Below are 25,466 nucleotides of genomic sequence, written 5' to 3' on the forward strand. Positions count from 1 at the left end.
TAAATGTAATTTCTGCATGTTGAGGTGAAGCAAGGAAGGCAAAAGATGAAGTCACCAAACTTTCCCCTGGCTGCAGCTATGGGAGCCAACTCTGGAAACCTCTCAGAACCTGAACGAAACCAAGATCAGCTAGATCTGAGCTAGGGCTAAGAAATGTTTTCTGTTTATTCTCTGGTGAGTGCAATTCTGAAGGGTACAAAGAGCTCTTCTGCCCATTCTGACGACCTGAAGGCATGTTGTGTAGGGAGTGGTGTAGGTTTTAAAGAATCCTGCCGTGCAATTTGCAACTAAATGGTTACTTATAGTATAAAAAAATCTGACAAAAAGCATTGACAATGGGGCCCAAGGACACTACATCTTTCGGTGCTGTTAAGTAGTGGTAAGAATAAATGTGTTTTTGTTTCATTTGCAAAGATGTATGTTTATCTTCTCTTTTTGTCCTAGTTGCTATATGCACTGAGTGTCTTTAGAGATACTATATATACACACAATATTCTTCAAAGTCAGTGGAAGAACTTGCACATCAATTGGTTTCAGAGAAAAATACCCTCCTGACCCCTTGTTTCTTCCAGGAAAGGAGGGAGGTCTGTTCTCAAGGTTGTCAGGGTAAGTAAAACACATAGCTTTATGCTAGTTTGTCTGTAGTGGTCTGATGGACATGGTATGTTTGGGCATACAACCCTTCGAATTAGTTCATCTAAGAAAGAAAATCTGGTAGTCCACTCCCCATGAGAGGAAAAGTAAAGCCTTTGACATCTTGCTGCTTTATTCACCCAGCAACACCTCTATTAAAAACTCTCTGCAGTATTTCTGGAACGCATGACAAGCAGGGCAGCAGCAAGGGAAGGAGCAGTGCTCTGATGTAAGGGAGGCTCTTGCCTGTCTGGACTGGGAGCGTGTGTGTCTCGGTGCTGCACGTGCATCGCAGCACACCTGGGGTGGGGACTCCCACGCTGTGCTGTGCAGCCCACACAGCCTCTTGTGCTGTCATCCTACACCACTAGACCCCATTCCTGTGAGGACCACCCCTACCTGCCTGGGGGAAGTTCAGATACCATGGGCAGCTGTGCAGCATATGGACTGCACCCTGAGGGCTGTGGGCATGCGAGGGTGGGCACTGGGGTTCCATCGTAGAATCCTTTAGTTTGGAAAAGACCTCTAAGATCATCGAGTCCAACTGTTAACCCAGCATTGCCAAGTCCACCACTAAACTATGTCCCTAAGTACCACATGAAGTACCTCCAGAGATGGTGACTCTACCACTTCCCTGGGCAGCCTGTTCCAGCCTTCACCTTTCAGTGAAGAAATTTTTCCTAGTATTTAGTCTAAACTTCTCCTGGTGCAACTTGAGGCCGTTTCCTCTTGTCCTGTCACTTGTTACCTGGGAGAAGAAACCGACCCCCCACCTGGCTACAACCTCCTTTGAGGTATTTGTAAATATCGATGAGGTCCCCCTTGTCCCTCGTTTTCTCCGGGCTGAATACCCCTAGCTCCCTCAGCTGCTCCTGATCAGACTGATGCTCTCAATGTCCCCTGCTGGGAAGAGGCTCCTTTCCCACTGGACATCCCCTTCCCTGCACGCCTTTGCATCAGCCTGCGGGCGCTGTCCCCTCTTCCCGGACTGGGTTGCGGGAGGCAGGACAGCGGGGCTGGAAGTGCGGGAGGAGGGTGGCGGGGCTGCTCCCCTCTTTCCCGACCGGGAAATAGCAATGAAGGGGGAGCGGGGCGCTGCTCCCCGCCCCGCGGAGCGCCGGGACTCACACTAATAATCACAATAATAATGATAACTGTCTAAGACAGCGGGGGCAAGGGCTCCCCGGCCCCCGCCGCGCCCCGTCCCTGCGGGCCCGGGGCCGGCGCTGCCGCAGCGTCCGGGGCTGATCGGGGCAGCCCCGCCGCGGCTGCGGGCGCGGGGGGCGGTGCGGGGAGGATCGGCCTGTGCAGCCCCCTCCTCCCTCTCTCCCGTCTCCCCTCCTTCTCTTCGCTCTCTCCTCCCCTCCCTCCCCTCGCTCCCTCCTCCCATGCCAACCTGCTGCCGCCTTTGTCAGCGCAGCCCGGCGCTATGGCATCCTGCCGGCGCTTCAGGCTCGGGCTCTTCCTCCTCCTCCTTCTCCTCCTCTTGGCCGGGAAGCGGCTGCTGCAGCGGCAGAGCCAACCGTGACGGCCGCGCTGCCCCGGCCAGAGGCAGGCGGAGCCCCCCAGGTGAGCCCCAGGTGCTGGAGGGGTGGGCTGGCAGAAAGGGGTGGCGAGGACAAGCGCCCCCAGCTCCCCAGCCCCAGGGATGCTCTGGGCACCAGACGTGCTGGGAAGCGGGTTCAGCACCGGCTCTCTCCTGCCGGGTTGGGAGAAGGAGGGGTAAGTGCAGGTAAGAGACCTCCCGCAGCCCCTGTGGTCCCGTCCGGTGCCCCAGGGTCCCACCTCTTTGTCAGGCTCCCCGGGAAAGGGGGGGACTCCAAAATCTTAAAACTCCATCTGTGACTTTGGCAGCTCCACTTCAGTCCAACACAACTGGATCTACCCGAGGGCAGCTGGAGGGGAGCAAGTGGGTGACCACTGGGCTGGGCCCGGGGCCCCCAAGCCCCAAGCAGGGAGCCTTGGAGGGATGGGTAACGCCAGGGATGGGAAGCTGGACTCACCAGGGTGAGGGAGCAGTCAGGTCCTGAGTGGCAGTGAGGTTGTTATAGGTTTGCTATGCAAAAATCCAGGTTGCCCACAAATGGGATAAATTGCTCACATTTAATTCAGTTAGACTTTTTTGGTGGCTGGCTGTCAGTGTTTGCAATGGTGTCTCCTTATGCAGAAATTTCTGGGAAAAATGTGACCTGGATGTGCACTAATAATTGGGAGGACAGTGTTTGTGTGTGTCTGTATGGGCCAAGAGTTGGCAAAGAATAACCAAGAGTGTATGATGCAGTAATAATTCAAGTAATTTATTGCACAGTTTTAGAATGATTGTTTGCAGTTTTCCAGACCATACAGGTACCTTAACCTGGATTGCATAACTGAACCATGCAAATAATCAGCTTAATGTTACTGTGCAAGAAAAATCAATGGCAAACCTGCTTCGACTTGAGCCCTGACACGTCTGTGAGGGTTTGGTGCCTTTATCCACAAGTTCCCCGTTAATTTATGCACTCAGATCCTTTAAAAACTGCCGAATTCTGGGCGGCTGGGTTGGCTGAAGTGTTGTGCAGAGTCCTTTAACAGCAGAGCCTGCCTCTGTTAGGGAGCTGGGTTTGTAAAGCGCGGTTTTCCAGGGCTCATTCACACAAGATAAGAGCCAGAAAATAGCAACTTCTTCCAGCGCCAGTCCCAGCGACCCCCCGGTGAACCGCGGGTGGGGTTGGCGGTGGGATGCCCGGGGGTGTGCAAAGTGTGCGTCGTTCCTGTGCAGAACAGCAGCGAGCCGCTGGCGAGAGCGGGTGCACCAGCACCATGAGCTCCCAGGCTGCAGGCGTTTCGTTCCCTTCGGTTCTGAAGGAGTGAATAAAAACCACACCAGCAAGGCAGGGAGCCAGAACCAACTCCTACCTGCCCGAGGGACCGGAGCCCACCCTGCTCCTGCACAGAGCGGTCCAGAGGAGCCAACCTGTGTCAGGCTCTTCGGGAGGGCTTTGCAATGAAAGGTGGAGAGAAACAATTGCCATCGCGCGGCCAGGGCTCTGAAGTGCGCTTTTTAGTTTTCTTTTTTAATGAGCAGCAGAAGGCTGGAGGGGGGAGGAGGAGGAATAAGGTGTGCGGAGACGGGCATTGTTTCCCCGAGTGACGGTTCCCGTGTGTGTGTGCGCGATGGAAGCCAGATGGGGCTCGAGGTTCCTTCGTCAGAAATTTCTTAATGTTTTGACAGAGAAACGGATTCGCGAGTATGGGAGAAAACAAAAACTGAATTCCATCTCAGTGGGTTACATGTGTCATGCTAGGCGAGCGTTGCCTGCCTTGTTTTATAGTATCTGGTGTTGGGAAGACAGGCTGAATGATTTATGAGCTCAAGTTAGTAGTAAAACTGCATATCACAGGCTCTGTATAATGTTCTCCTGTGCTGAAGTAGCTGGCTCTTTCTGAGGGAATTTATGTGAGGATCGCTCGCTCTGTCTGCCATCACCGTAATGGCATTCTGGGGTGGCCTGTTAGTCACTGTGGGGGGAAGCAAAACAAGGATGCTGCTTCCCTCTCTGCTAGCAAATCAAAGGGAGAGGGGAAATGATGACTCCAGCAGTCACATCTGTGTATTAGCTGCACCTGCTGTGGATACTGGGAAATGGGGAGAGCAAATGTCAGAGGCACAAAGAACAGGGAAGGAAATGAAGGAGGAAATAAGAGAGGAAGATAATGTGGTCTGTCTGCCAGTGGCCGTGATTCAGACTCGTGCAAGGCACCTTGGCACCCTGCAGCTGCTCAGGGAAGTTGAGTGGTGGGACTTTATCCTGAATCCTATGCTGGGGTTTGTCTGCCCCACTGTGCACTGCCTTAGCCCATTTGATGGTGCAAGGTCTGAGCTGAAGGTGTTATGGGGAAAGCAGCCAGGGCAACTGGGGAGCAGTACCAATTTCATGAATTCCTGTGGATGGTGAATTTATAGGGTAGTCAGGAGGTGAGGGGACCCCACCTCCATCCCAGTACTGATTTGGGAGGTGGTGAGAAGGGAAAGTGCATTCTGGCTGTTCTGCAGGGAAGCAAGCTGCATGAAAGAGTCTCCAGGTTCCCCTGGTCTGGAGAACCACAGGGGAGAGGTTTTACAGAGGCTTGATTCCTAAAGACACCAGAAAATAGAACACTATATTCCCTTTGTGCAGCAGAAAACTCCACTGGGGGATGGAGGTTGCAATTGTAATATTCTTGGACTTCTCCTCTAGAGACTGAAGATAGTGGGTTAATGGTAAGATGAGAGCTCAGTTCATTGCTCTTGGTGCAGGGCAAAAAGACATTGATTTGTGGTAAGTCTAGAGCTCATCTGTGTGCAAGGAGAGTCAGACCCCATCGACTGGCCATGCAATATGATGCTGTACAATCCATGCTGGGATATAATTGTGCTATTAGAGCAGCAAATGTCGAATATGGGGAAGCTGAGTCAAAGCAACCCTCCCCGTGTTAATATAACAAAACCATTAAGGATGAAATGTTAAGTGGCTCCTTTGGTCAGAGATGGTCTTGCTGAAGATAAATAAGCTAGATCCTGTCCCTGTGTCTGGTTAGCTCTATGTCTCTGGAGACCAAAATCAGTTTGAGGGGGGATGTTGGAGCCTCCATGTGGCTGCTGGTAGTGAGGGTAGGGCACGAGGATGTCAGTGGAATTGAGGCCATCTGAGGAGACCCTGTGCTGCTGCACTTGCTGAGGGTGCTTTCATTCACTTTGCTGCTTTTGACTGATTCGTGACCCTGTACCCTCCTTAAAAGACCTTTCTGTGCTTATTTCAGAGCTCTGCATTTATGTGCCATGTCCAGGTCTATTCTGGTCCTGCTTTGAGAGATAATGAATGAATGTGGACACAACAGCTGAGACGGTGCACGGCCAAGTGCTTGGCACTTGGGATGTGGCAGCTCCCGGGGTGACTTGCCAAGAGGCACCTGTCTCTGTCGCAGGCTGTTAGGAGACTTGACAATAGACAGAGGAGCTTAATGTGCCACAAAAAAATTTGGCACGAGGTTTTTACATCCCTGGCCCAGGAAACAAAATTTCAAGGCCCTTATATATTATCCTTATGGAGTGGTACATCCTATTCTTCACAGCCCGAATCTGTTGATGATGCTCCACTAGCAATGTTTCTGATGCTCTGGCACAAGGGAGCACCCATTTCCATGTATAGGCTGAAGCCCAGAGGTACCTTTCACACCTAAAGATCTCTCACACCAGAAAGCTGTTTGTGAACAGCCAAGGGTTGAAGAGGAAATTATTGCAACCCCTAGCTAGCATTCTTTTCCCCAAGGCCTGCATCTGATTTTGCAACCTGCCTTTTCATTTTCCACCTCCTGTAGCTGAGGCTCAGTTGAGTGAACTGGCTGAATTCCCACCTCAGAATGTTCAGCTCTCTACTGGTCACCCCTGTCTCAAAGCCTGTGCCACTTCCCTGTATTCTCACTTCTTTATAGCTGACTGCCACCTCCCAGGCTTCAGTCTGGGAGCACAGGGTCTGGACTGAGCTAAAGCAGGTCTAGTAGATCTCTACTGCTTGGGATCTGTGCTTCAGATCTGCTTGGGTGTGGGCTGGGGTCCCCAGTCAAAGGCTTCTTGTTAGTGCTAAATAAAAACAGTGTGAGACTGGGGGTATGCAGAAGGGCTTCCACTCAATGAATTTGTCAGCACTCAGCAACTTTGAAAATCAGGCTGCACCAAAGTCTTACCAGATGCACAGGGTTTAGAAACCTGAAGTTAAAACCTCTGATGCTAAGAATGCCTTGGTACAAAGAAAAAAAAAATCAAGAAACTGTACCTAGAATATCCTCACTGGGATAGGAGAGTAAAGACAGAAAGATGGGGAACGAAATGGGGTGACAGTTTACAAAAATACATTATCACAAACTGGCTATTTGTGTGTTTTTGCAGGAGTGTGAATGGGGAGAAGGCAGTGCAGGGAATGTAGAGTGTGCATCAGGCTGTGAAAATGCACATCCAGGTGAGGGTTTTGCAAGAAGCTGTGAATTTACAAATGGGAGGAGATAGTTGCTTTTGCTGGTATTCAGCCTAGAGGTGACAAAAAGACATATTTTCACTCTTGTTCCAAGTGGCAGATTTATAACATGCAGAAAATTGACTTGTAATGCCAGTCCCCTGGCAGCTGGGAATGTCTCTGAGTCCCACATGTGAAGTTTACTCTGTGAGGGATTGGTGGCCTTGGTGGCAGGTAGCATGATTTGGACCTTGGAAGCATCATTGTCTAATGGTGACAAGTCAGAGAAATACAAAGGAAGGCTGTGAAAAAGGCTGTGCCTTGGAGCACACACTGCTCACAGAGAGAAAAGGGATACAACCACCCTCCTCCAGCCTATAGCATTACTTTTTGGAGCTGAGCACAGAACAGTAAAACATTTTTTGTCTTCTGTCAGCTGGCAGAAGAGTTGTGCTGCTATGCATAATACAGGAGCTTTAAAAGCAAACATGCATGCAGCGGGGGTGTTGGAAAATCCCTGTAGCCATTGGTTTCCGAGAGTTGTGTTTACAGTCACAGAAACACGTTTACGTTGTTGCTGCTCAGCTTCTGATCACACACAGTAGAAAGATGCCACTTAAATAAACATCCAAGTCTACACAGAGACTTGTTTCATGCTCTTATGGGCAACTGGGTGGTTTTCTTCTGTCTCTCTGGAAGATGCTACTGTGGTGTTTGCTGTGAAAGCTGAATTACTTTGGCTTCTGACACTGATAGTGATTGCCAGTATGTAATGTCAGGGCAAGATGAAAGGCTACAAGAGATAAAACAGAAAACAGGAGCCCTGTATTCCTGGAGTGGTGCTCAGGAGTCCTGAGGTTTTTGGCTGGGAGGTGACTTTTTAAATGAGTAATAACAAACCCTGAAAGGTTGACTTCTGTGCTTTGCCATTTGGGTGGATATTCTGCCCTTGATGGAGATGGAGAGGCTAATTCCAGGTGTCATCTAAAGGTGGGAGTGAATGGGAGAAGATACCATACCTTTTTGGGGCAGGGAAAATATTTTTGTCATTCCTATCAGTAAGAATAACAAAGACTGAGTGACCAAACATAGGAATTGCCAGACTGCATCGGCCCATGGTCTGTCTTTCCTAGTGCCCAGCTGCAGAGACACCAACAAGGATATTCACAACAGACAGATGAAAAATCATCACCATCCTTTCCTAATCCATAATAGCTATAGGTTGGTTTCAACTCTGAAAGTGCAGGGGTTTATATCCTTCCCAAGATATTTGCTAGTGTTAGCTGTGCTTGTCCGAGCTATTCCTGTTATCCACATAAATGTGCAGCTTTTGCTCTCCACCTCTGCCCTGTCATTTCGGGATGGTGAATGGAGATGCCCTCTCAGGTTTCTCTGGGAGCCCATCACTGAAGAGGATGTTCTCTGTTCTTGATATTTTTCAGTCGTCAAATCCACCTTGACTGGCAGCCAGCCCTCTAGCATCTGCTAGATTGGTTTCAAGGTTCAGTGGCATTTTTTTTTTATTATTTAACTCTTTCTGTTCCTTGCTACATTTTGCACTTTAGAACTGAAATTGGGGCTCACGCAGACTTTTCATGTGGGACCTGGCAACTTTTCCATTTCTGAATCATAAACTTAGGAAAAAGCATTTCTGGGAAAAAATGTCAGGGTATACAAAGGAGGTAATTCAGAGTAGAGGAGAAAATAATGATTTAAAATAATCAAGATGGTAATTACATGCTCAGATAACTTCTAAAAACCTGTCAGAAGTTTATTGTCAGAAAATCTTCTTGAGAGACATTTGCATTCAGATATGAAAACAGCTGGGGTTGTCATGGTGCAGTAGATCACCTCTGGTTAGGCCAGGGCTAGAACTATTGCCAAGCAATTTGATGTCTGTGCTTTGAACCTCTCACACGTTGGTAAGAAATTCTGTGAAAGCCCCATGGCAAGCAGGCGGGGATTGTCTATCTTCCCTTAGTTCAGCCCCTGAAAAACTTCTGCTGTTTATTCACTTAGTCACTTTAGTAGACATGGGCATAAATGAGCCTCCTTGGATAAAACTCTGACTCCATTGGGGTATTGATTTCATCAATGCAAGGATTACAGCCTGGAGTTCAGAACAAGAGGATGGGTTATAAAAGCAAGGCCTGGACCGCATGGTTAGGGAGCCAGGCCCCACCTGGGGCTGAATTACAAGGTCCTGGGTATTATCTGTGGGTGACTTACACTCTTTTTTGTGTTACTGTAGAAGCGGAACGCAGTTTCCAGGCTATACAGCAAAATACGCTTAAACCATGGAGTCCAACCAGGAGTCCTCACTCTTCCTGGTGAAGATATTGGAGGAGTTGGACACAAAGCAGAATACTGTTTCTTACCAGGATCTCTGCAAGTCCCTGTGTGCAAGGTTTGATTTATCCCAGTTGGCCAAGCTCAGAAGCGTGCTGTTTTACACTGCTTGCCTGGATCCCAATTTCCCAGCGACTTTGTTCAAAGACAAAATGAGATGCACTGTAAACAATCAGCAATCAAAGAAAATCATGGTTGCAGCAGATATAGTAACAATATTCAACCTCATACAAATGAACGGAGGAGTGGCCAAGGAGAAGCTTCCAGTTGCAAGGCATAAAGTGAAGAAGAAAGAGTCCTTTGAGTCCTGTAGGTCTGACACGGAAATCTGCAATATGGCAGACTGTGTGCCCGACTGTGTGCCCAACTGCGAGCTGAACGACCAGGAGTTTAGCCAGGGCTTTCCAGTCAGAAGGTCTTCAAAATGCAGAAAGATGGACTGCAAAGACTGCCAGCAGTTTGTCCCCTCATCAGAACCCAACTTTTTGCTTGGCGTTAATAAGGACATGAAGGGCCGGGCTGCCTCTCTGGACAGGCTGCAGGCACTGGCGTCCTACTCCATCACCACGTCCCCACCATGTGAGATGCAGAGTACCTATTTCCCCATGAACATTGAAAATGAATCTATTTCAGACCAGGATTCCTTGCCTATAAGTGCAGGCATAAAGGAAACTTTCATTTCAAATGATGAGCCTTTCGTGATGCAGTCGTGTGTCCAGAAAAGAAATATATTCAAAGAAGATTTTCATAATCTGATTACAATATCTCCCAACTTCATACCATCCAACAAAACGCCAGAAGATGGACACAGAGAGCCTCAAAACAGGAAAGAAAGCTCTAAGCAGACTTTCTTTAACCACAGCTTTGAAATGCCATACAGCAGCCAGTACTTGAATCCAGTTTATTCTCCTATACCAGACAAAAGGCGAGTGAAGCATGAAAGTTTAGATGATCTTCAAGCTTCAACATATTTTGGCCCAACTACTGTTCTTGGACCCCAGGACACCAAAAAGTGGACTGGAAAGCCAACCAAGCAGACTGCCTGGCCAGCTAAAAGCTGGAGTTTAAATACTGAGGAGGTCCCTGACTTCGAACGATCATTCTTTAATAGGAAACAGTCTGAAGAGAAACCGCGATACCAGACTTCCAGCAACCCATCTCCAAACTTTCCTTCAGTTGACAGACATCCGTCCTACCTAAATGCAAAGGATCAGCAACCAATTATGCAGGCAAACTACGCTGTGAAACCCAATGGGCACAAACCCAAGGAGATTCCTTCCATTCTGGATGTGGAGAAACACGAGCCAGTCAAAAAGTTTAAGGATAAAAGCATTAATTGTACTTCTGTCCAGATCTTAAGCATTGACAGGACCATGAGTGTCGGGACACAAACAGAGCAGCAAGTTCTGGACCACAAGAAGTGCAAGGATTTGTGTGCAGCTGGCCAAGCCAAGTACAGCGAGCGGCACTCTCTTAAGCAGTCGGATGATGACTCTGAAATTGTGAGCGACGACATCAGTGACATTTTCCGGTTTTTGGATGACATGAGTATCAGCGGCTCCACGGGAGTGATGCAGTCTTCATGCTACAACAGCACTGGTTCCTTGTCTCAGGTGCATAAATCAGACTGTGAGAGCTCACCTGAGCACAATTTGACTAAGATCTCCAATGGGAGTGCCTGTAACAAATTGGACAAAGTGGTGCGGGCAGAGATCAGTAACACAGATGATGAACTGAAGACGAGCGTCTGCAAGTTGGTCTTGAGGATTGGCGAAATAGAGAAGAAACTGGAGTCTCTTTCAGGTGTCCGAGAAGAAATCTCTCAAGTCCTGGGAAAATTAAGCAAGCTGGATCAAAAAATCCAGCAGCCAGAGAAGGTCAGCGTACAAATAGACCTGAATTCTTTGACGAGTGAGGCCGCGTCAGATGAGAGTACCTCCCCTCAGATATTTCAGTGCCACAATACTCCTCATGGAGGCAAACTGGAGAACAATCCAGAATGGTGCTGTTCAGATGCCAGTGGAAGTAATAGTGAGAGTCTTCGAGTAAAAGCCTTAAAAAAAAGTTTGTTTACTAGGAGGTCATCGAGATCATTAACAGAAGAAAACAGTGCAACCGAATCCAAAATAGCAAGTATTTCAGACTCTCCCCGAGACTGGAGAGCTATTACTTACACCAACAAAGTTGGCATTACAGAGGAGGAAATGAAAGAGAGAGATGGAGGAGAAAATAAGGATTGGCACAGGAAATCTAAAGAGGTAATTTCAACTTTAACTCACATAATAAGTGCTTAAAAAAAACATGTAGTTATGAATATCTTCCATAGTCATCAGAAGCCTTGGGGTGTGACAATACTTTGCCTTCCCATGTTATGTTTGTCTTTATTGTTACCATAATTGAGTGATTTTCTACCTATATGTTCTTGCTTGGCAGCCACAAAATGACCAAGTTGCTCCTTAAAAGCTTTGCTTTTTTGGAAAGGGAAGGAGGTAATGTGGGTGACATGTTTGGAAGATGATGGTATTCTGCACCATCACTGGCAATATAAGGATGTCTGGTAATTATCTTGGTGAAAAGGGTGTGGGGAAAACTGATGTTCTCTAGTGGTTGTTTTAGAAGGGATATTTTGAAATTGAATTGTGATGGCTTTTATCAGAGAAGTATGTGCATATTTAAAAGCCAACAAAATGGATTCATGGATTCAAATCCCTCAAGAAAAGAATGCTTGTATGTTTGCTGAGAGATACTCATTGTAGTTATGTTCTCTTTGTCCGACTTTGACAGTCATTTAAATGGTCCTTGTGGAACTGCAGCATAGCTGTGGTCTTGGTTTTGTTGGTCAGAAAAACTCTGCCCATCCTCCCCGCAGCTGCCCAGTGTCCTGTTCACAGATCACGTGGGTATCATGGCTGCCCTTGTGCTGGGCTCTGGTTGCTGCTCACTTGAAACTGCATAGTGTGGGTGCTTGTTCCTATTTCATCAACAGCTGGGAGGGTTGGGAGCCCTGCAGCTCCCCTGTTATTTGGGACCACACGATGGGCATACTGTACCTCCTTATCGGGAACCATGACAGAGAAGGATTGAGAAGGGAGAGGAAGAAGTTTGATGGAAATAACTGGAGTTGGGTGAACAAAAAACCATAAACTTTGGGTTCTTACTAGACTGCAGAAGAGGGTTACCCTTAGTAAGCCCAAACCTTGGCTTTTCTGTGCATTGCTCTTCCCAAGATGACATTTGATTTTGACAGTCCCTTCCTCACTCCTGCAGTGGACTGTGGCTGACACTGGATGGTACCATGGATGGTGCAGTGCCAAGTGTGTGCTAGCTGGGGGCTTCCCTCAAGACTGCTTCATGTTAAGATTTGGTCTGGAAACAGAAACCTGGAAGCCTGCATGTGTTTCACAGCCTTTTCAGATCAGCTTGGCTTCTCTGGATGTCAGGGCCATTTACAGAATAGTGTTATGATCTGTAAACATTACAGACCCTGAATTTCCTCTTCTGCATCAGCATTGTGTTTGTGTTACAGTGAACGTGGAGTTATGTCTGTAAAATACTTCTTTGGTGTGGTTGTGAGAAGAAGGTGGGCAAATGGATTAAGGTCATCCGAAACCTTTGTCTTAGAGGGTAAATTTTTATTGTATGTTGATTCTGAAAGGAATATCTCTGTCCTTTGTGTTTAACTCCCTCATAGTCCTGTTTTTTCTCTCAAATTCTTTTGAACCCTATTGCAGGCAGACAGGCAATACGAAATCCCACAGCCACATAGACTCCCTAAACAACCAAAAGATGCTTTCTTGATTGAGCAAGTCTTTAGTCCTCATCCCTACCCTGCATCACTCAAGTCACACATGAAAAGCAACCCACTCTACACAGACATGAGGTTGACAGAGCTGGCTGAAGTGAAACGTGCCCAGCCGTCATGGACCATAGAGGAATACACGAGGAATTCAGGGGATAAAGGCAAGATTGCAGCGTTGGATCTACAAGTGAGTCCCATTTGTTTGATTTGAATGGCTTGATTGCAAAGGGATGTTGCCAGAATATGCATTTAAGAAGGGATTTGGATAGCTCAGGAAGGAGGTATGCAGTGTTGAGCCTCTAATCTTGCTGATCCCTATCCATCCTGGCCAGGGACAATGAAGAATTTGGATGTTTCATTGCTGAATGGTGATCCTTGACAGGTTGATGCTCCCAGCTAAGTCTGCAATGGAGAGGTGTCTGCTCAGCCACTGTGGTTTTAGTAGCTCTAAAGAAGAGTTGGGGTATAAAGGACTGCAGAGGTGATTCTGCCCCCTAACTGCAGCAAGGCAGAGTGGTGCAGGAACTGCAATCGCTGCTTTTTCATCTGTCTTTGTTCTGTCTGAATTATTCACAGAAAATCAAAGTGTTAGGGTTTTTTTCCATTTTACTAGGAATATGAGACATAAAATACTTGTAGAAGATGTTCAGTACTATGACTGGTTTTGAAACGTCACCATTACAGCTTTGAAGTGGCTGTTGGAAACCAGCCAATCAGCTAAAACTGTGTCTTGTTTGCATTTTAGTTCAGCTTGTAGATGTGCAGGGCTCTTTTGCAACAGGCACAGCAGAGCATCTTACTGGGAGACAAACTCAAATTTTGGATTCAGTTTTTCCCAAACTGTTTTGTATTTGAAATCACAAGCCTGATATAAAATGAGCACCCACATTGGATACCCTGTCTAGTCTGATAAACACAAGATATCTTCTAGGAGGGAAGATACCTGAGCAGAGGTTTAAAGAGGAAACCTGAGGAATGACATCCAAATGTGTAAAGGCCAAATAAACACTGCATTATTTGGTCTTGAAACCCAAAATGCATCACATAATGAAATCCACTCTGGTGCACAAGATCACTGTTTATAATTTTGACAGCAGAATGTAGAACCAGTGGGGAATCAGGTGCTGACCCCAGGCATTTTGGGCTCCTTGCCTGTGTGTGCATGTCCCAGAGCAGAGCAGGCTGCCCCAGTTAGCTACAGGCTTGGCAGCAGTTGGGGTGCACTGACCTACAGCTCGGGGTGTGTCAGCCCTGCAGTCACTCTGTGTCGGGCAGTCTGTGGGGTGCAGACACACTCAGGTAGGGAGCCTGCTTGTCTCCACAGCTTGTCTGCCAGGGAAAGTGGCATGCAAGAAGCCTTGGACTTGCTGCTCCATGCCAGCCCTCCATGGCTCAGTGCTGAGGTACCTAACTCAGCTCCAAACCCATCAGACTAAGCCCTAGAAAAACGTGAGGATACTGTAAGAAAGACTTGGATAGACCGAGTCTCAGGACCCATGCTGTGCCTCAGGACCTCAAGTTGGTTGTTTTGGAGTAAAAGCCATTACCCACACGGTGCTGTAGTGCACCTCCTATGAGTGTTTGTGCAGGAATTTCTGCACAACAAATTCACCTCCTTGCTCAGCTCATGCAAATTTCCTTGTCCTCACCAGCCCCTGCTCCTTGCTGTGGTTTAAAGTGCCCTCAGAGAGAAACCAAGCAGCACAGGGACCAGGCTGCATCTTGCCTTAGCTGCCTGCTGCTTTTTGGGTCTTAAAAGCTTTAGAGGGCTTATTAAATTCCTAACCCTGCTATTGCAGTCTGCTTGCTAGAGTAGGGGCAGGCTGGCAGAAGTTCCTCTGCAGCAGGCAGTCACAAAGCATCCCTTACCTGCTGCATGAGGCAGTAAGGGAGGTGATATTTGGGAGCAAAGCTTCCTTGGGAGAAGTGTTCTCCATCTGCTCCTCACAGGGCTGTTTCGTTCTCTGTGAGCAGCCCTGCATGACTATGAGCAAAGCAGAGAAATCTGCTTACTGCCATCATTTATCTTTAGGATGAAGGTGATAGAACTTTACTGGTTTGATCCTCTCCCTCCAAAAAGACTGTCAGAATTGCATCTACCCTGCAAAGCCCATGTCTAGACTTTGTAATGGAGCTTACTGGCAAACTTAAAAAATAGACGCATACTGATGAGTGGGGTTTTTTCCCAGTGATTAAGTTTATTAGAACTGAAAGTAAATACATTATGCCTTAATGAACATTCCTACGTCTGGCAATGAAATGGGAAAGGAAGCTGATTAACAGTAATGGGCCTTTTTAATAATGCACCTTCCTTCTGAAGCAGTTAAAAGGTCAATGCCAAGGCAGAGATGTCCAAAACTGCAATTTCCTTGAAGAACAGTATGGCTATTTTTGGGGTTTTTCTACCTTTGTTTACTTAAAATTTCTCCTGGAGCTTGACAGTCTTCTGGGTTTTCCTCCTAAAAAAGAAATTGCAAAACTAGTCAGGCCAAAGCTAGTCCCAGGTGTGGGCTTTGTGTGAGATTCATTGCTTTGCGCTGTGTATGATGATCCACTGGGATGAAACAGTGTCAGGCTGTTTTCTGATGCCTTCAGAGATGAGATTGCTGATTTTTTTTCAGAGGGCTGGAACAGGTCATTCGGACTCCAAATGGTACAATCCCAGATGTAGCTGATGGTCTCTGTTTCAGCATACTAACACTGTCAGAGCGGCCTCCATTAAATGATAATAAAACCGTTGCTCAGTTTTCATTGTTTATTTCTGGGGTAGCTCTAAAAACACTTCTTGTAGGAGTTCTGTACATAAAGCAAACGCTGCTATCAGGCAAAGCAAAGTTTCAGCCAGTAGCTCATGGCCACAAAATCTGAATTAGTCAATTAAAGGCTTACTCAAATCCCTCTCAAGTCAGCTGGAGTTTCTTTGCAGGGTCCAACAAGCTTTGGATGAGGACTGTTATATGCACAGAAATGGTATGTGTTAGGATATTCTCACTGTAACATTTTTATATGGAATATTTTTTGTTTTTTAAAAAGAAATAGTCTCTTGGAGCCCCAGATGCAGGAGACAGCTTTGAGGAAATGCTGTCATTTTTCAAAATGTTCTTTTTGCTTTATTTCTTTCTTCTGGTAAGTGCAATATAATGCCTAGTGTATGAGTTTCCCCGTTTTTTCCCCCCATTTTCCTCTAACACAAAGGTTAAAGGGATAAAAACAAGCAAGGTAAAAATGCAGAGCTCGAAGAACTCATAAATACTTAGGAATAAAAAACTAAAAAAGGAAATAAGTAATTCAGATGGAGACATTGATAAGTGCAGGCTGCCTTTCATTTCTATGACCAATTGAGATTCTCTTCACTTTTTTTGGGGTTTTCTTTCTCAGCTGAATGGAATGGGAGGGCAAAGTCTTCATGGAAACTTGGTTGGAATCCCACTCTGTGGGGTGCTCAGCAGCCACTGCCTGTGGTTATGTAGTGCCAGGCTGGAATAAAGGGCTGGTGTCCCCAGGCACTGCTATTCCAGAGGGGGTTCTCCAGACTGCCCCTCCAACAGGACTGGGTGCTGGATGGGACTGGGCAGTCACACCCTGCAAGCAAATCATGGTAGCAAAATTAGGGTTATCTTTATAAAATATAGTGCATGGGGAGCATATGTTAAGAACCGTTCCCATCAGCTGAGCTTTAATAATTTACAAATTATTAACAGTAACAGGCCGGTACTTGCTGACATCTCTGCTGTCTAGCAGATTAAAGAGATTTTATTTAAATGCCATCCGAGATGACGAAGTTTCCGGCAAATCAGAGGTATGTTGAGGGATTTTGCAGCAGAATCTTACTGTTGCAGGAGTTTATTTTTTGCAATGTTTTGTTACCACTTTTGTCAGCTTTGTGGAATTGGGACCATGAGCTGAAAGGATGTGAGAGGTGGCAATAACCCACTTTATCCTGACAGCAGATCCAGATGCAGGTGGGAGGCCTTCAGGAACATCTGCTTAGTTTATTTTATTAATGACAGATCCCAGACAATTAACAACTCTTTCCTTTTAATTTTTAGACTCAAGAATCTTTAAACCCAAACAACTTAGAATACTGGATGGAAGACATTTATACTCCCGGCTATGATTCCTTATTAAAACGGAAAGAAGCCGAGTTCAGAAGAGCAAAGGTTTGCAAGATCGCTGCCCTGATCGCAGCAGCAGCTTGTACTGTTATTCTGGTCATTGTAGTTCCCATTTGCACAATGAAATCCTGAACCTGTGGACGGACCTGTGACTCCCAGCCACGTGTATCTCAGATAGCTCACGCTGTGTGTCAACTGTCTGATGGCAAAACTGTAAGGAATTTGCCAAGGAACAGTGTTCTGAGGATATGCTGATGGAGAGTGCTGTAAATGAAGGCAAAACGCAAAACAGATAGAGAAACATTTTTGGAAAAGTCTTATTTTAAATAACAGACTGTGTGGTGAAGTTAATGGGAACTCGGTTCAATTTTTATGCATTTTTAAAAGTGCAATATTTTTTTTTTCCTAAAGAAATGATGCTATGTTTTACAGAATCAGAGACTGATGAGAATCCAGGTGAAAAAGGAAGGTTATCTGAGCTATGTTGCATTTAATGGAGGTGTGGGTACACGGAGGTAGCACTGTATAGAAGGGAATGTTCTATATGCATTACATTGGGGAGCTAGGAAGGTCTTAAAGCTCTCTACAATGTAGAAAACTCTGAATGTATTGTATTTATTTTATAGTATTTATGTATTTCATGATCATTTGATTGAAAGCAGACTGTGTAGCTGTGAACAGAGTTCATTCCTATGTTCAGATTAAAAAGGGCTCTTTGTATTTGGTCTTGCCCTAAGACCCACTCTATCATCACTGAGTACTTAGATAAGTGCAATGTGCTGCAGACCAAAAAGATTATGTTTTAAAGCAATCACAAGAGGTTTCAGTTGCTTCTGTTGAATAACATTTGCATAGAGCTGGCAAGCTTGCCTTGCCAAAAGGGTATTCTTTACCTCTGCAGACAGTGAAATTGTCTCAATTTCACTCCTGCCAGCGAGCAAAGCTGGCAAATCAAAGCAACGCTCTGTTAAAGTTCTTGGAAATGTAATCTGAACAGTTAGATTTTTTTTTTCTCAGAGTCTTTGTGCCTTTTTTTACACTGTAGATTAAATAGTACTGTTTTATTTTTTACTATTTTAAGCTCATAACATAATTCACAGCATAATGGGTACTAATGGAGGTTCTTTTCCCGCAAGCCTTCTATACACTTCCGAGTGCTCCTCAAGCAGCAGGGCTGGTGGTTCTGAGCACTTATATTAAGGGCACAATTTTTCAGCACTAGTAGAAACTTGCTGTTGATGCAATGCAATTGGCACGGGGAGATCTTTTGCTTCCCTCTTGCTAATGTATTTAAGAATAATGGTTGACTCTACTGGACAGCAAGAAGTCTGTATCCCATTGGAAATGTCCATTTGATGCTTTATCCCAAATGCAAATAGCAGGTTAGATGGAATTCTCAAGCTGGGACAGAAATTGCCTGTCATGGTTAGTGAAAGCAAATACCCAGACAGTATTACTCTTCTGTCAAGTATAGATGGGAGGGGAAAAAAAAAAAAAAAGTATTTTCAGGAAATAATGTGATCTTGCTGGTCCTCTAAGGGAAAGGAAATTCTTTTAGTGAATGCTCTTTATATGTAGGGTAATTTGGTTTCTTCAGAAGCAGCCTCCCTACACGATGACACAGCAGCCTGGAGAGCATTGGATGCTCCTCTGGCTCTCTGTGATGTGCTGCAATCACTGTTTGTTTCTGGCTGGTTTAAAAAAAGTATTGAGGAAAGAGTGTGTGGGAGGCAAAGGCTTTGTTGTGACTTTAGGTGTGTGTGTCAGTTCTTTCCTGCAGCTGGAGAGCTGTTTATGCGCTGCTCACGTGCTGTTTTATTGAGGGATAGGTGATCCCTGTGACTGTTGATCTATCAGAAAAATAATTGTAAGCACAGGGTCAGATGTCCCATCAGCAAATAGAGAACAAGAGTAAGCCCCCAGACAGAATCTGTGCCTGCTCAGCCCAAATCCTGACCCAAATTCTGTAGCTTTGGCCCATTCTTATTACCAAGATAATTTCTCTTTCCTCCCAGATGCTGCAGGATAGAGTCACAGCAGGGAGGGAGCAATTCACACTGTCTATTTTAGGCTGCCTTTGGTTATGGTATGATTCAGAGTACCTGGGTATAGGAGCTCAGGATCAGTACATAGTAAATATAGACAGGTAGAGAAACCCCTGGGGACAATTCAGAGCTGCCAGCAAGATACCTAATATTAGACATGTGAAAATGCTCTGGGAGAACACTGCAGTTTACCTTATGCACAATTTAGGTTGATTGTATATATATAAAAACCTGTTTCTGGTTCCAGGTAATGTCATAAAGCCCTTTGACACCCCTCCTTGGCCAGAGACAGCAGCACGGGGTGCTGTTGGAAGGAGCAGCCCCGAGGGGGGTGACACGGTGTCAGTCCCCCTTCTGCCCACATGGGTGGTGGAAGCCCCTGGGAGGAGCAGGGTGAGAAGGGATGGACACTGGGCAGATCCCCTGCCTTCACCAACCCCTCTTGCACTAGGCACGAGTGGTCTGACCCCGTTGCCCCCAGCCCTGAATCAGCAGCACTTTCTCCAGGGCATGTCAGCAATTTGATTTTAGAAAATATCTGACTATCTAAGGGGAGATACGAGAAAGGTGCAGAAGATGTTGCTGATCACAGGTTTTGTCCGTGCAGGGATTTTTTCTTTGTCTGTGCAACTCATCCAGGTGGCATCAGATAAGTCTTTGCATTAGAGATGCCCAGAATCCTGGGAATGATTTTGTGGGTAATGGAACCATGGGTGACATGAAGCTGGCCCAACCCAAGCACTCAGCATCCCAAGCATCCATGCTGCTCCTAATTTATTGAGGTGCTTTTGCCCATCCTCACTTTGCACAAGCAGCCAGTGGCACCCACCTCCATTGGGGCAGTGGCTTCCTCTCACACCAGACCACGGTTGTCTTGGGGTTTGATTCATCTCCTGCAGTCACTGAGAACATTTCCATGGTGTCAGGAGCCTGAGGGAAGCCTGAGGGAAGCCAGCTCCCTGCCTCCCTGCTCTGCAAATACCTCTGTGAGCTGTCTCCTCCGCTCCCTGGCTGCCTCTGCAGGCAGCTGCTTGGCACCATGGGATGTGCATCCCTAGCCATTGCCAGTGGGGATTGATCGGGCACAGAGCCCTTCTTAAAACAGGCATGGAGATGGAGTGATGGGATGCTGCTGCTGGAGGAGAGCAGCTGGGGAAGGAGGGACCCTGTGGTTCTGAACAGAGTGTACAAATTGGGTGAAATCCTGACATATTAACCTGCAAGAATATTGTGATCAACCTTGTGAACCAGTTACCAACTAGAATACACTGTATACTATATGATAGACTTTTGTATAAAAAAAAATAAATTAAAGCTATAGGTACATTGTAATCCTTGGTGTGATTGAAAAAAGTGTCCTAGATTGTATTACTTAATTAAAATAATGATGAGCATATTGAACTGTTTTTCGTATTTATGCCTTATAAACTTGATATATTACACATGATAAAATGAAACTGCAAGAACTATAAGAAAAGATACTCCATTTTGGGGGCAAATCCCATTTGCTTTTTCTAAAAAAAGAGTGCTGCTTGAAATGAGCTTAATAAATCATGTGTGCAGAAGAGCAAGAGGAGGATATGTCCCCAAATGACTTTTTAGGATTTTTTTTTTAAATGGGGCTTTGGTTAATGTAATATGTAATAATTTTATTTTATAATGTTACTGTACAATGTTGCCTTTTGGTTCATTTAAATATAACACCAAATAAACTTGAAAATTAGAGCATCCTAAGTTTTAATGAAACAGTTACAATAATTTATTACTCCATTGCTTTTCCTCTTGTTGTTTTTTTTTCCCAGGGACATCAAGATAGCCATGGGATGCGAGTGTCTCAGTGTTAGATAACTAAGCAGGCTGTCTAGTTCTTGACAGAATTGCTAATGGATTTCTCACTTGTGAAATAATAAGATGGCAGAAGATAATGAAAAACGAGTTCGTTGGGTTTCTTTTAAAAACTCCTTTGCATCACATTGTCTGGGCTTCTGAGAGATTAGCTCCTGACACTAATCATAATATGTCATTTAATAGATTATTTCATGACTGAGTTTTGCCGTATCAACTGTTTTAACAAGGTCATGACTCATATTTTGGTATCTGTTTCATTTACATGTTTATGCAACCACTGTCTCTTTAAGTCAGTACTATGTCTAAGTATTTATAGTCACCTATGAACAGGCAACCAGTTTGCTTAGGATGTCTGTGTGAATTTAATTTGTTGCTTTTGAGTTGTTTATTGCAAAACTGGTTATCTTAAAATGCCAAGTGTTGAAACACAGGTAGAGCTGAGCCTACCACTGAAGGTAATCCGGCATCAGAGGTTGCAGAGGGCAGCCATGCAAGAGGACATATATAAACAAGGAGCAATGACACAAAAACATCATAATGTGAGATCTTGATTTCCTCCTCTCTGCTGCATAAACACCTTTAGTGTGTTGCTTTAGCAGTTTTGGTCAGGATGGGGAGTGCTGAGTGCTTTCTGCAGGGCCACTAGCTCCAACCTCAGGTGCTCACATGGTGTGAGTCAGGCTGCAAACCATCACAGGTCCCTTTGGGAGGGACTGTGAGTCACAATTTAGCATTGGTTTCAGTTTTGGAGATGATAGCCTGGGCTTGCATCAGTTTCAGATTTTTCTGTTGTACCTGTCAAATGCAGAAGCTTACAGGTAGAAGTGCTCTTTCGATTTTTACGTTACAGTGTGAATCCAGGAACAGGAACATTCATAAAAATGCTAAGTGGGATCAGGCTCATGCCAAAAAATGCTAAGCACTCTGGCACAGCACTCCTCAGTCATGAAGCTGCCTATGTCAGATATATAGATCTCATCTGGGTCATCACTGTGCTAGAAGATGGAGGAGCTGCCAGGTTTCTGTCTGCTTACTAAGTCACTGTGTCTCAAGGTAGAAGAAAGCTCCTACACTCCATGCTGTTTTGGTGACCAAGACCCAGCTCCATGAGCTCTGTGCTGCTTTGAATGTCTCTCTCAGAGCAATCATTTGTACTGCTTGAATAAATTCTTTATTTGAGATCTAGCTCTGGTGAATGGCTCAGCATGTTGCACAAATGAGTCACAAGCCAAATACTGGATCTCAGGGCTCTATATTGCCCTTTGAGGTGCTCCTGTGTCTCCATCCCATTGAATCTGCACATGGAAGAAGAGAAAGGAGGCAGTACCCTGAGCATAGCAGAGCGCTCCTGCTGAAAGGAAAGGTCAGTTGTGTTTGTGTGCACTTTGGGATAAGGCAAGCACCTGTGGAAGTTATTATGGAGATGAGGTACTTCCTTTAATTTTATTTTTGCTTTGCTGTCTTTTCAGGAGAGAGCACTGTAACCTGTGAAGTGATGCTCTGTTAGTTCTCCAATAAACTTAGCTACTTTGGATGACTCCTGAGACCATGGACCACTCACTAAGTTACATAAATCTATGATGTTCATTTAGATTCTGGAGCAGAATCTTCAAACAAGGCAGAAGTGGGCTGTCAGCAGCCAAACTCCTCCCATCAGTAAGTTTCCTTTGGTTTTATTTATGTTTTTCAATATAGTACATACCATGTGTAGGAGAGCCATGAAGCTCTTCCAAAAGCAGCAGTACATCTAAACCTTCCTAACAGCAGTAAACTGAGAATTTTCAAGGAAGACTGGATCATGGTCCTGGATGAGCCCCGCACAAGAAAGCAACTGTGCTTGGCTTGTGTGTGGCACCACAAAACACTGGTGGATGTGGGGAGATGTGCAAAGCTCTCTTCTGGACCAGGGAAGTTTTCTACAAGCCTTAATATAGTATAGGGATGAGGAAATGGTGGGTATCTGGAGACACAGCTTCTGCTGAGGCTGGAGGCTTTTTGAAATTAAGAGCTTTGTAGCAGCAATTTCCCATCCCCAGTGCTGCTTCTCCCTGCCCTCCTGCACCCTGGATCTGTGGATTTTGGGATATTCCTCTGAGGCACTAAGCAGCTCTCTGGACATACAGCGCAGGCTCAGATTTTGCCTTTTCTCAAACTTAACCAGGTTTCCTCAGTAAAAAGAGGGAATTTTCTGCCAGACATTGATGCTTTGGCCTCAGCTAAAAAAAAAGCCCCTGAGGTCTGAGTTCTCCTTGTCCCACTGGAAAGGCTGACAGCACTTAAGGAACTGTGACCTGGCCCTTCCTCTCATCACCCTCAAAGCATGCTGAGACCACCCCAGATATGGCAGGGTTATGAAGACAAGTTCCATTTGTTTTTATGTTGGGTTCTGTAGAACTCACACTTCCCTGCCAGTCTCTGCAACCAGGGGGTTGAAAACTGGTTTCATTTATTAAGCATGAAAATAAATGGGTGAACTCTTGGGTGGGAACGTGCTGTTCTGCTGTTCTGTTTGCTGGTGCTTTAAGAAAAATGTCAAATCCTACTATTCGTGACAAAATTGCTCTCCTTTCCCTTCTTATTTTGAACTTGTGTACCGTGTGTTGTGTGCTCTGTTGTCCCCTAGAACACAGTGAGGCTCCAGCCTGTGTCCACAACAGCAGGTGTCCCCCTGGAAGCAGGGGGGGGAGGGCGGAAGAAGGGAATTATGTACTGTAAAAAGAGTGACTAGAGAAATGCCAGCTATTCTCTCTGCCCCTGGAAATTACGGGGAATATGGTCCTTGTTGAAAAGCTTTGCTGTAAATTCTGCTGTAGTGACAAATGAATCTCTGCTTGTACTGAAAAATCCTCCTGATCTGCCATCCTGCCAGGCTGCCATGCTTCCAACAATAACACAGATCTACATTGTGCTGTGTGTTTTTCCTCATGTGATGGTGAGGGGAGAGGAAAGAACCAAGGAGGCTGAGTCATTTATCTTCTTTCCTTGTCTTGGTAATGAAATATTGCTGTTGAACTTTACCCTGCCATTTTTTTTTTTTTTTTGCAATGGTTACCATTTAAGAGGCTCATAAAGTTGCATTAGTAAAATTTATGACTGCATGGCAAATGTGTGCATATGCATTGATACTGTTCAAGGCTGGTATCTTGCAGCTGCAAAATTAATATTATGGTATAGTTTCGAGTTTGGCTAATGGCTGTTCAATAAAGCAGGGCTTGTGCTTTGCTCACCTTATGGCTTTTAATCCCCTGAAACAGACCTCCATTGAAGAGTTTGCCAGGTAAAAATTTTAAAAAAAAGGGTACACGCACAACATACAAATAAGTATTTTTTATATTTTTTTTGTTTATGCAATTAGAGCCTTCAAAATTTTGGCCCTGTGAGTTGGTTCAGCTGGGTTTCAGCACTTTTGCATAGCATTTACTTTCAAGGTTCAAAAGCAGATATCTCTGGATGCAGTGGATTAGAAATGTGCCTCTTGACTTTGACTTTGCTCTGAAGAGGCTGAACTGTTACACCCTGCATTGTTTTGGAGTCAGTGAACAATAACTGCTCAGTAAACAATAAATTAATTGACATTATCTACATTTAGACTTTAATTTTCGCACTATTGCAAAAAAATCACTTTCTGTGAGAAGGATGGATTAATTTTTGTAGCCTTTTTACCAATTTAAAGAGAGTTGCTGATCTGGTGTTCCAGGCTGAAGATCTAATAACATAATGACATAAGACAAATAACTGATGATGAGGACTTACTCGTCTGCTGCTTGAAGAGAAGTGGTTGGAGGAATATTTTCAGGGTGCTGAGACAGGAATTGAGACGGTATCTGACAGCACTTGTTTTCTTCTTCCAAGCTTTCTCTGACAGACAGAAGAAAGCTCAGTGCTTGTTACTCTGATATTTGGGAGTTAGTAGTGCAATACCGTATCTATATGGTAGTATTAGAGGTAAAACCCAATCCCTTGGGACTCAAAAGGAAGGTATGAGGTGTTGAGTAGCTGAGATGTACCTGAGATGTGCCTGCCTAGAGCTGAGCTTTAGGGCAGGCAGATGTCTGGTTCGCTCCAAGTCACACTGGTGAGCCCACTGGTGCCACAAAGTGGGCTCCAACCACAGCAGACCCTGGGCTCATATTTCAAGCAGTCACTTGGCAGAGTGATCAGTGACAGCAGCCTCAAAGATCTGATGGAAGACAAAATTATCCGTTTATGAATGGGAGCATCTGCGCTGCCTTAGCCTTTAGAAGCAAGAGCCTTTTGGGGGAGGCAGTGACACTTTTTTCTCTCTGCTGGCAGAAGTGAGCTGACAAAAGTAAGGCGTCCCTGGGACGGGAAAAGCAGTGCAGTGGGAAAGATAATCTCATGTGAAAGCTCTCAAGGCAGTGCCGTATGTCTTCCATGTTTTGGGACTAGTCACTTGATCTCTGTGGGCTTTAGTTTTGTGCCAGTTATTCACTGTGTCTCTCTTCAGGTGTTTTCTTGGAATAGAGAATGCTGTGGGGTCACGAGATGCCCAGGAACAGAGGGGCCGGACAAAGGCTGAGAAATCTTACAAGCATCATCTTGTTGCTCATGATGGCATTACCAGCATCATAAATAGTTAAAGGCAGATCAGTCATCAGATTTGTAACTCTGGTGGTAATCAGTGATATAACACCAGGGAGATGTTTGGCTCAGCTTGTCAAAAGTGTTTTGATATTGGGAGAAT

At 45.4% G+C, this 25,466-nt stretch overlaps 1 protein-coding gene across 1 annotated transcript; it reads left to right on the forward strand.

The window, feature by feature from the left end:
* The first annotated feature begins 8,854 nt into the window (after positions 1-8,854).
* On the forward strand, positions 8,855-20,671 carry MINAR1 (membrane integral NOTCH2 associated receptor 1). The gene is made up of 3 exons (XM_027887049.1): positions 8,855-11,212; positions 12,686-12,940; positions 16,803-20,671. Exons 1-3 carry the CDS (start codon positions 8,903-8,905, stop codon positions 16,998-17,000), a joined length of 2,763 nt encoding a protein of 920 aa, XP_027742850.1. The 5' UTR covers positions 8,855-8,902; the 3' UTR covers positions 17,001-20,671.
* The last annotated feature ends 4,795 nt before the right edge of the window (positions 20,672-25,466 follow it).

The sequence above is a fragment of the Empidonax traillii genome, unplaced genomic scaffold (assembly GCF_003031625.1).
Source record: "Empidonax traillii isolate 1590-97213 ecotype Southwest subspecies unplaced genomic scaffold, ASM303162v1 scaffold201:size1909950, whole genome shotgun sequence".
NCBI classification, from domain to species: domain Eukaryota; kingdom Metazoa; phylum Chordata; class Aves; order Passeriformes; family Tyrannidae; genus Empidonax; species Empidonax traillii.

Bases quoted from the DNA above. Each gene is read 5' to 3' on its own strand.
- MINAR1 (XM_027887049.1), top strand. From the start codon at position 8,903: ATGGAGTCCAACCAGGAGTCCTCACTCTTCCTGGTGAAGATATTGGAG. The intron at 11,213-12,685 runs GTAATTTCAACT...ACCCTATTGCAG, and splicing joins GGCACAGGAAATCTAAAGAG to GCAGACAGGCAATACGAAAT. The intron at 12,941-16,802 runs GTGAGTCCCATT...TTTAATTTTTAG, and splicing joins TTGCAGCGTTGGATCTACAA to ACTCAAGAATCTTTAAACCC.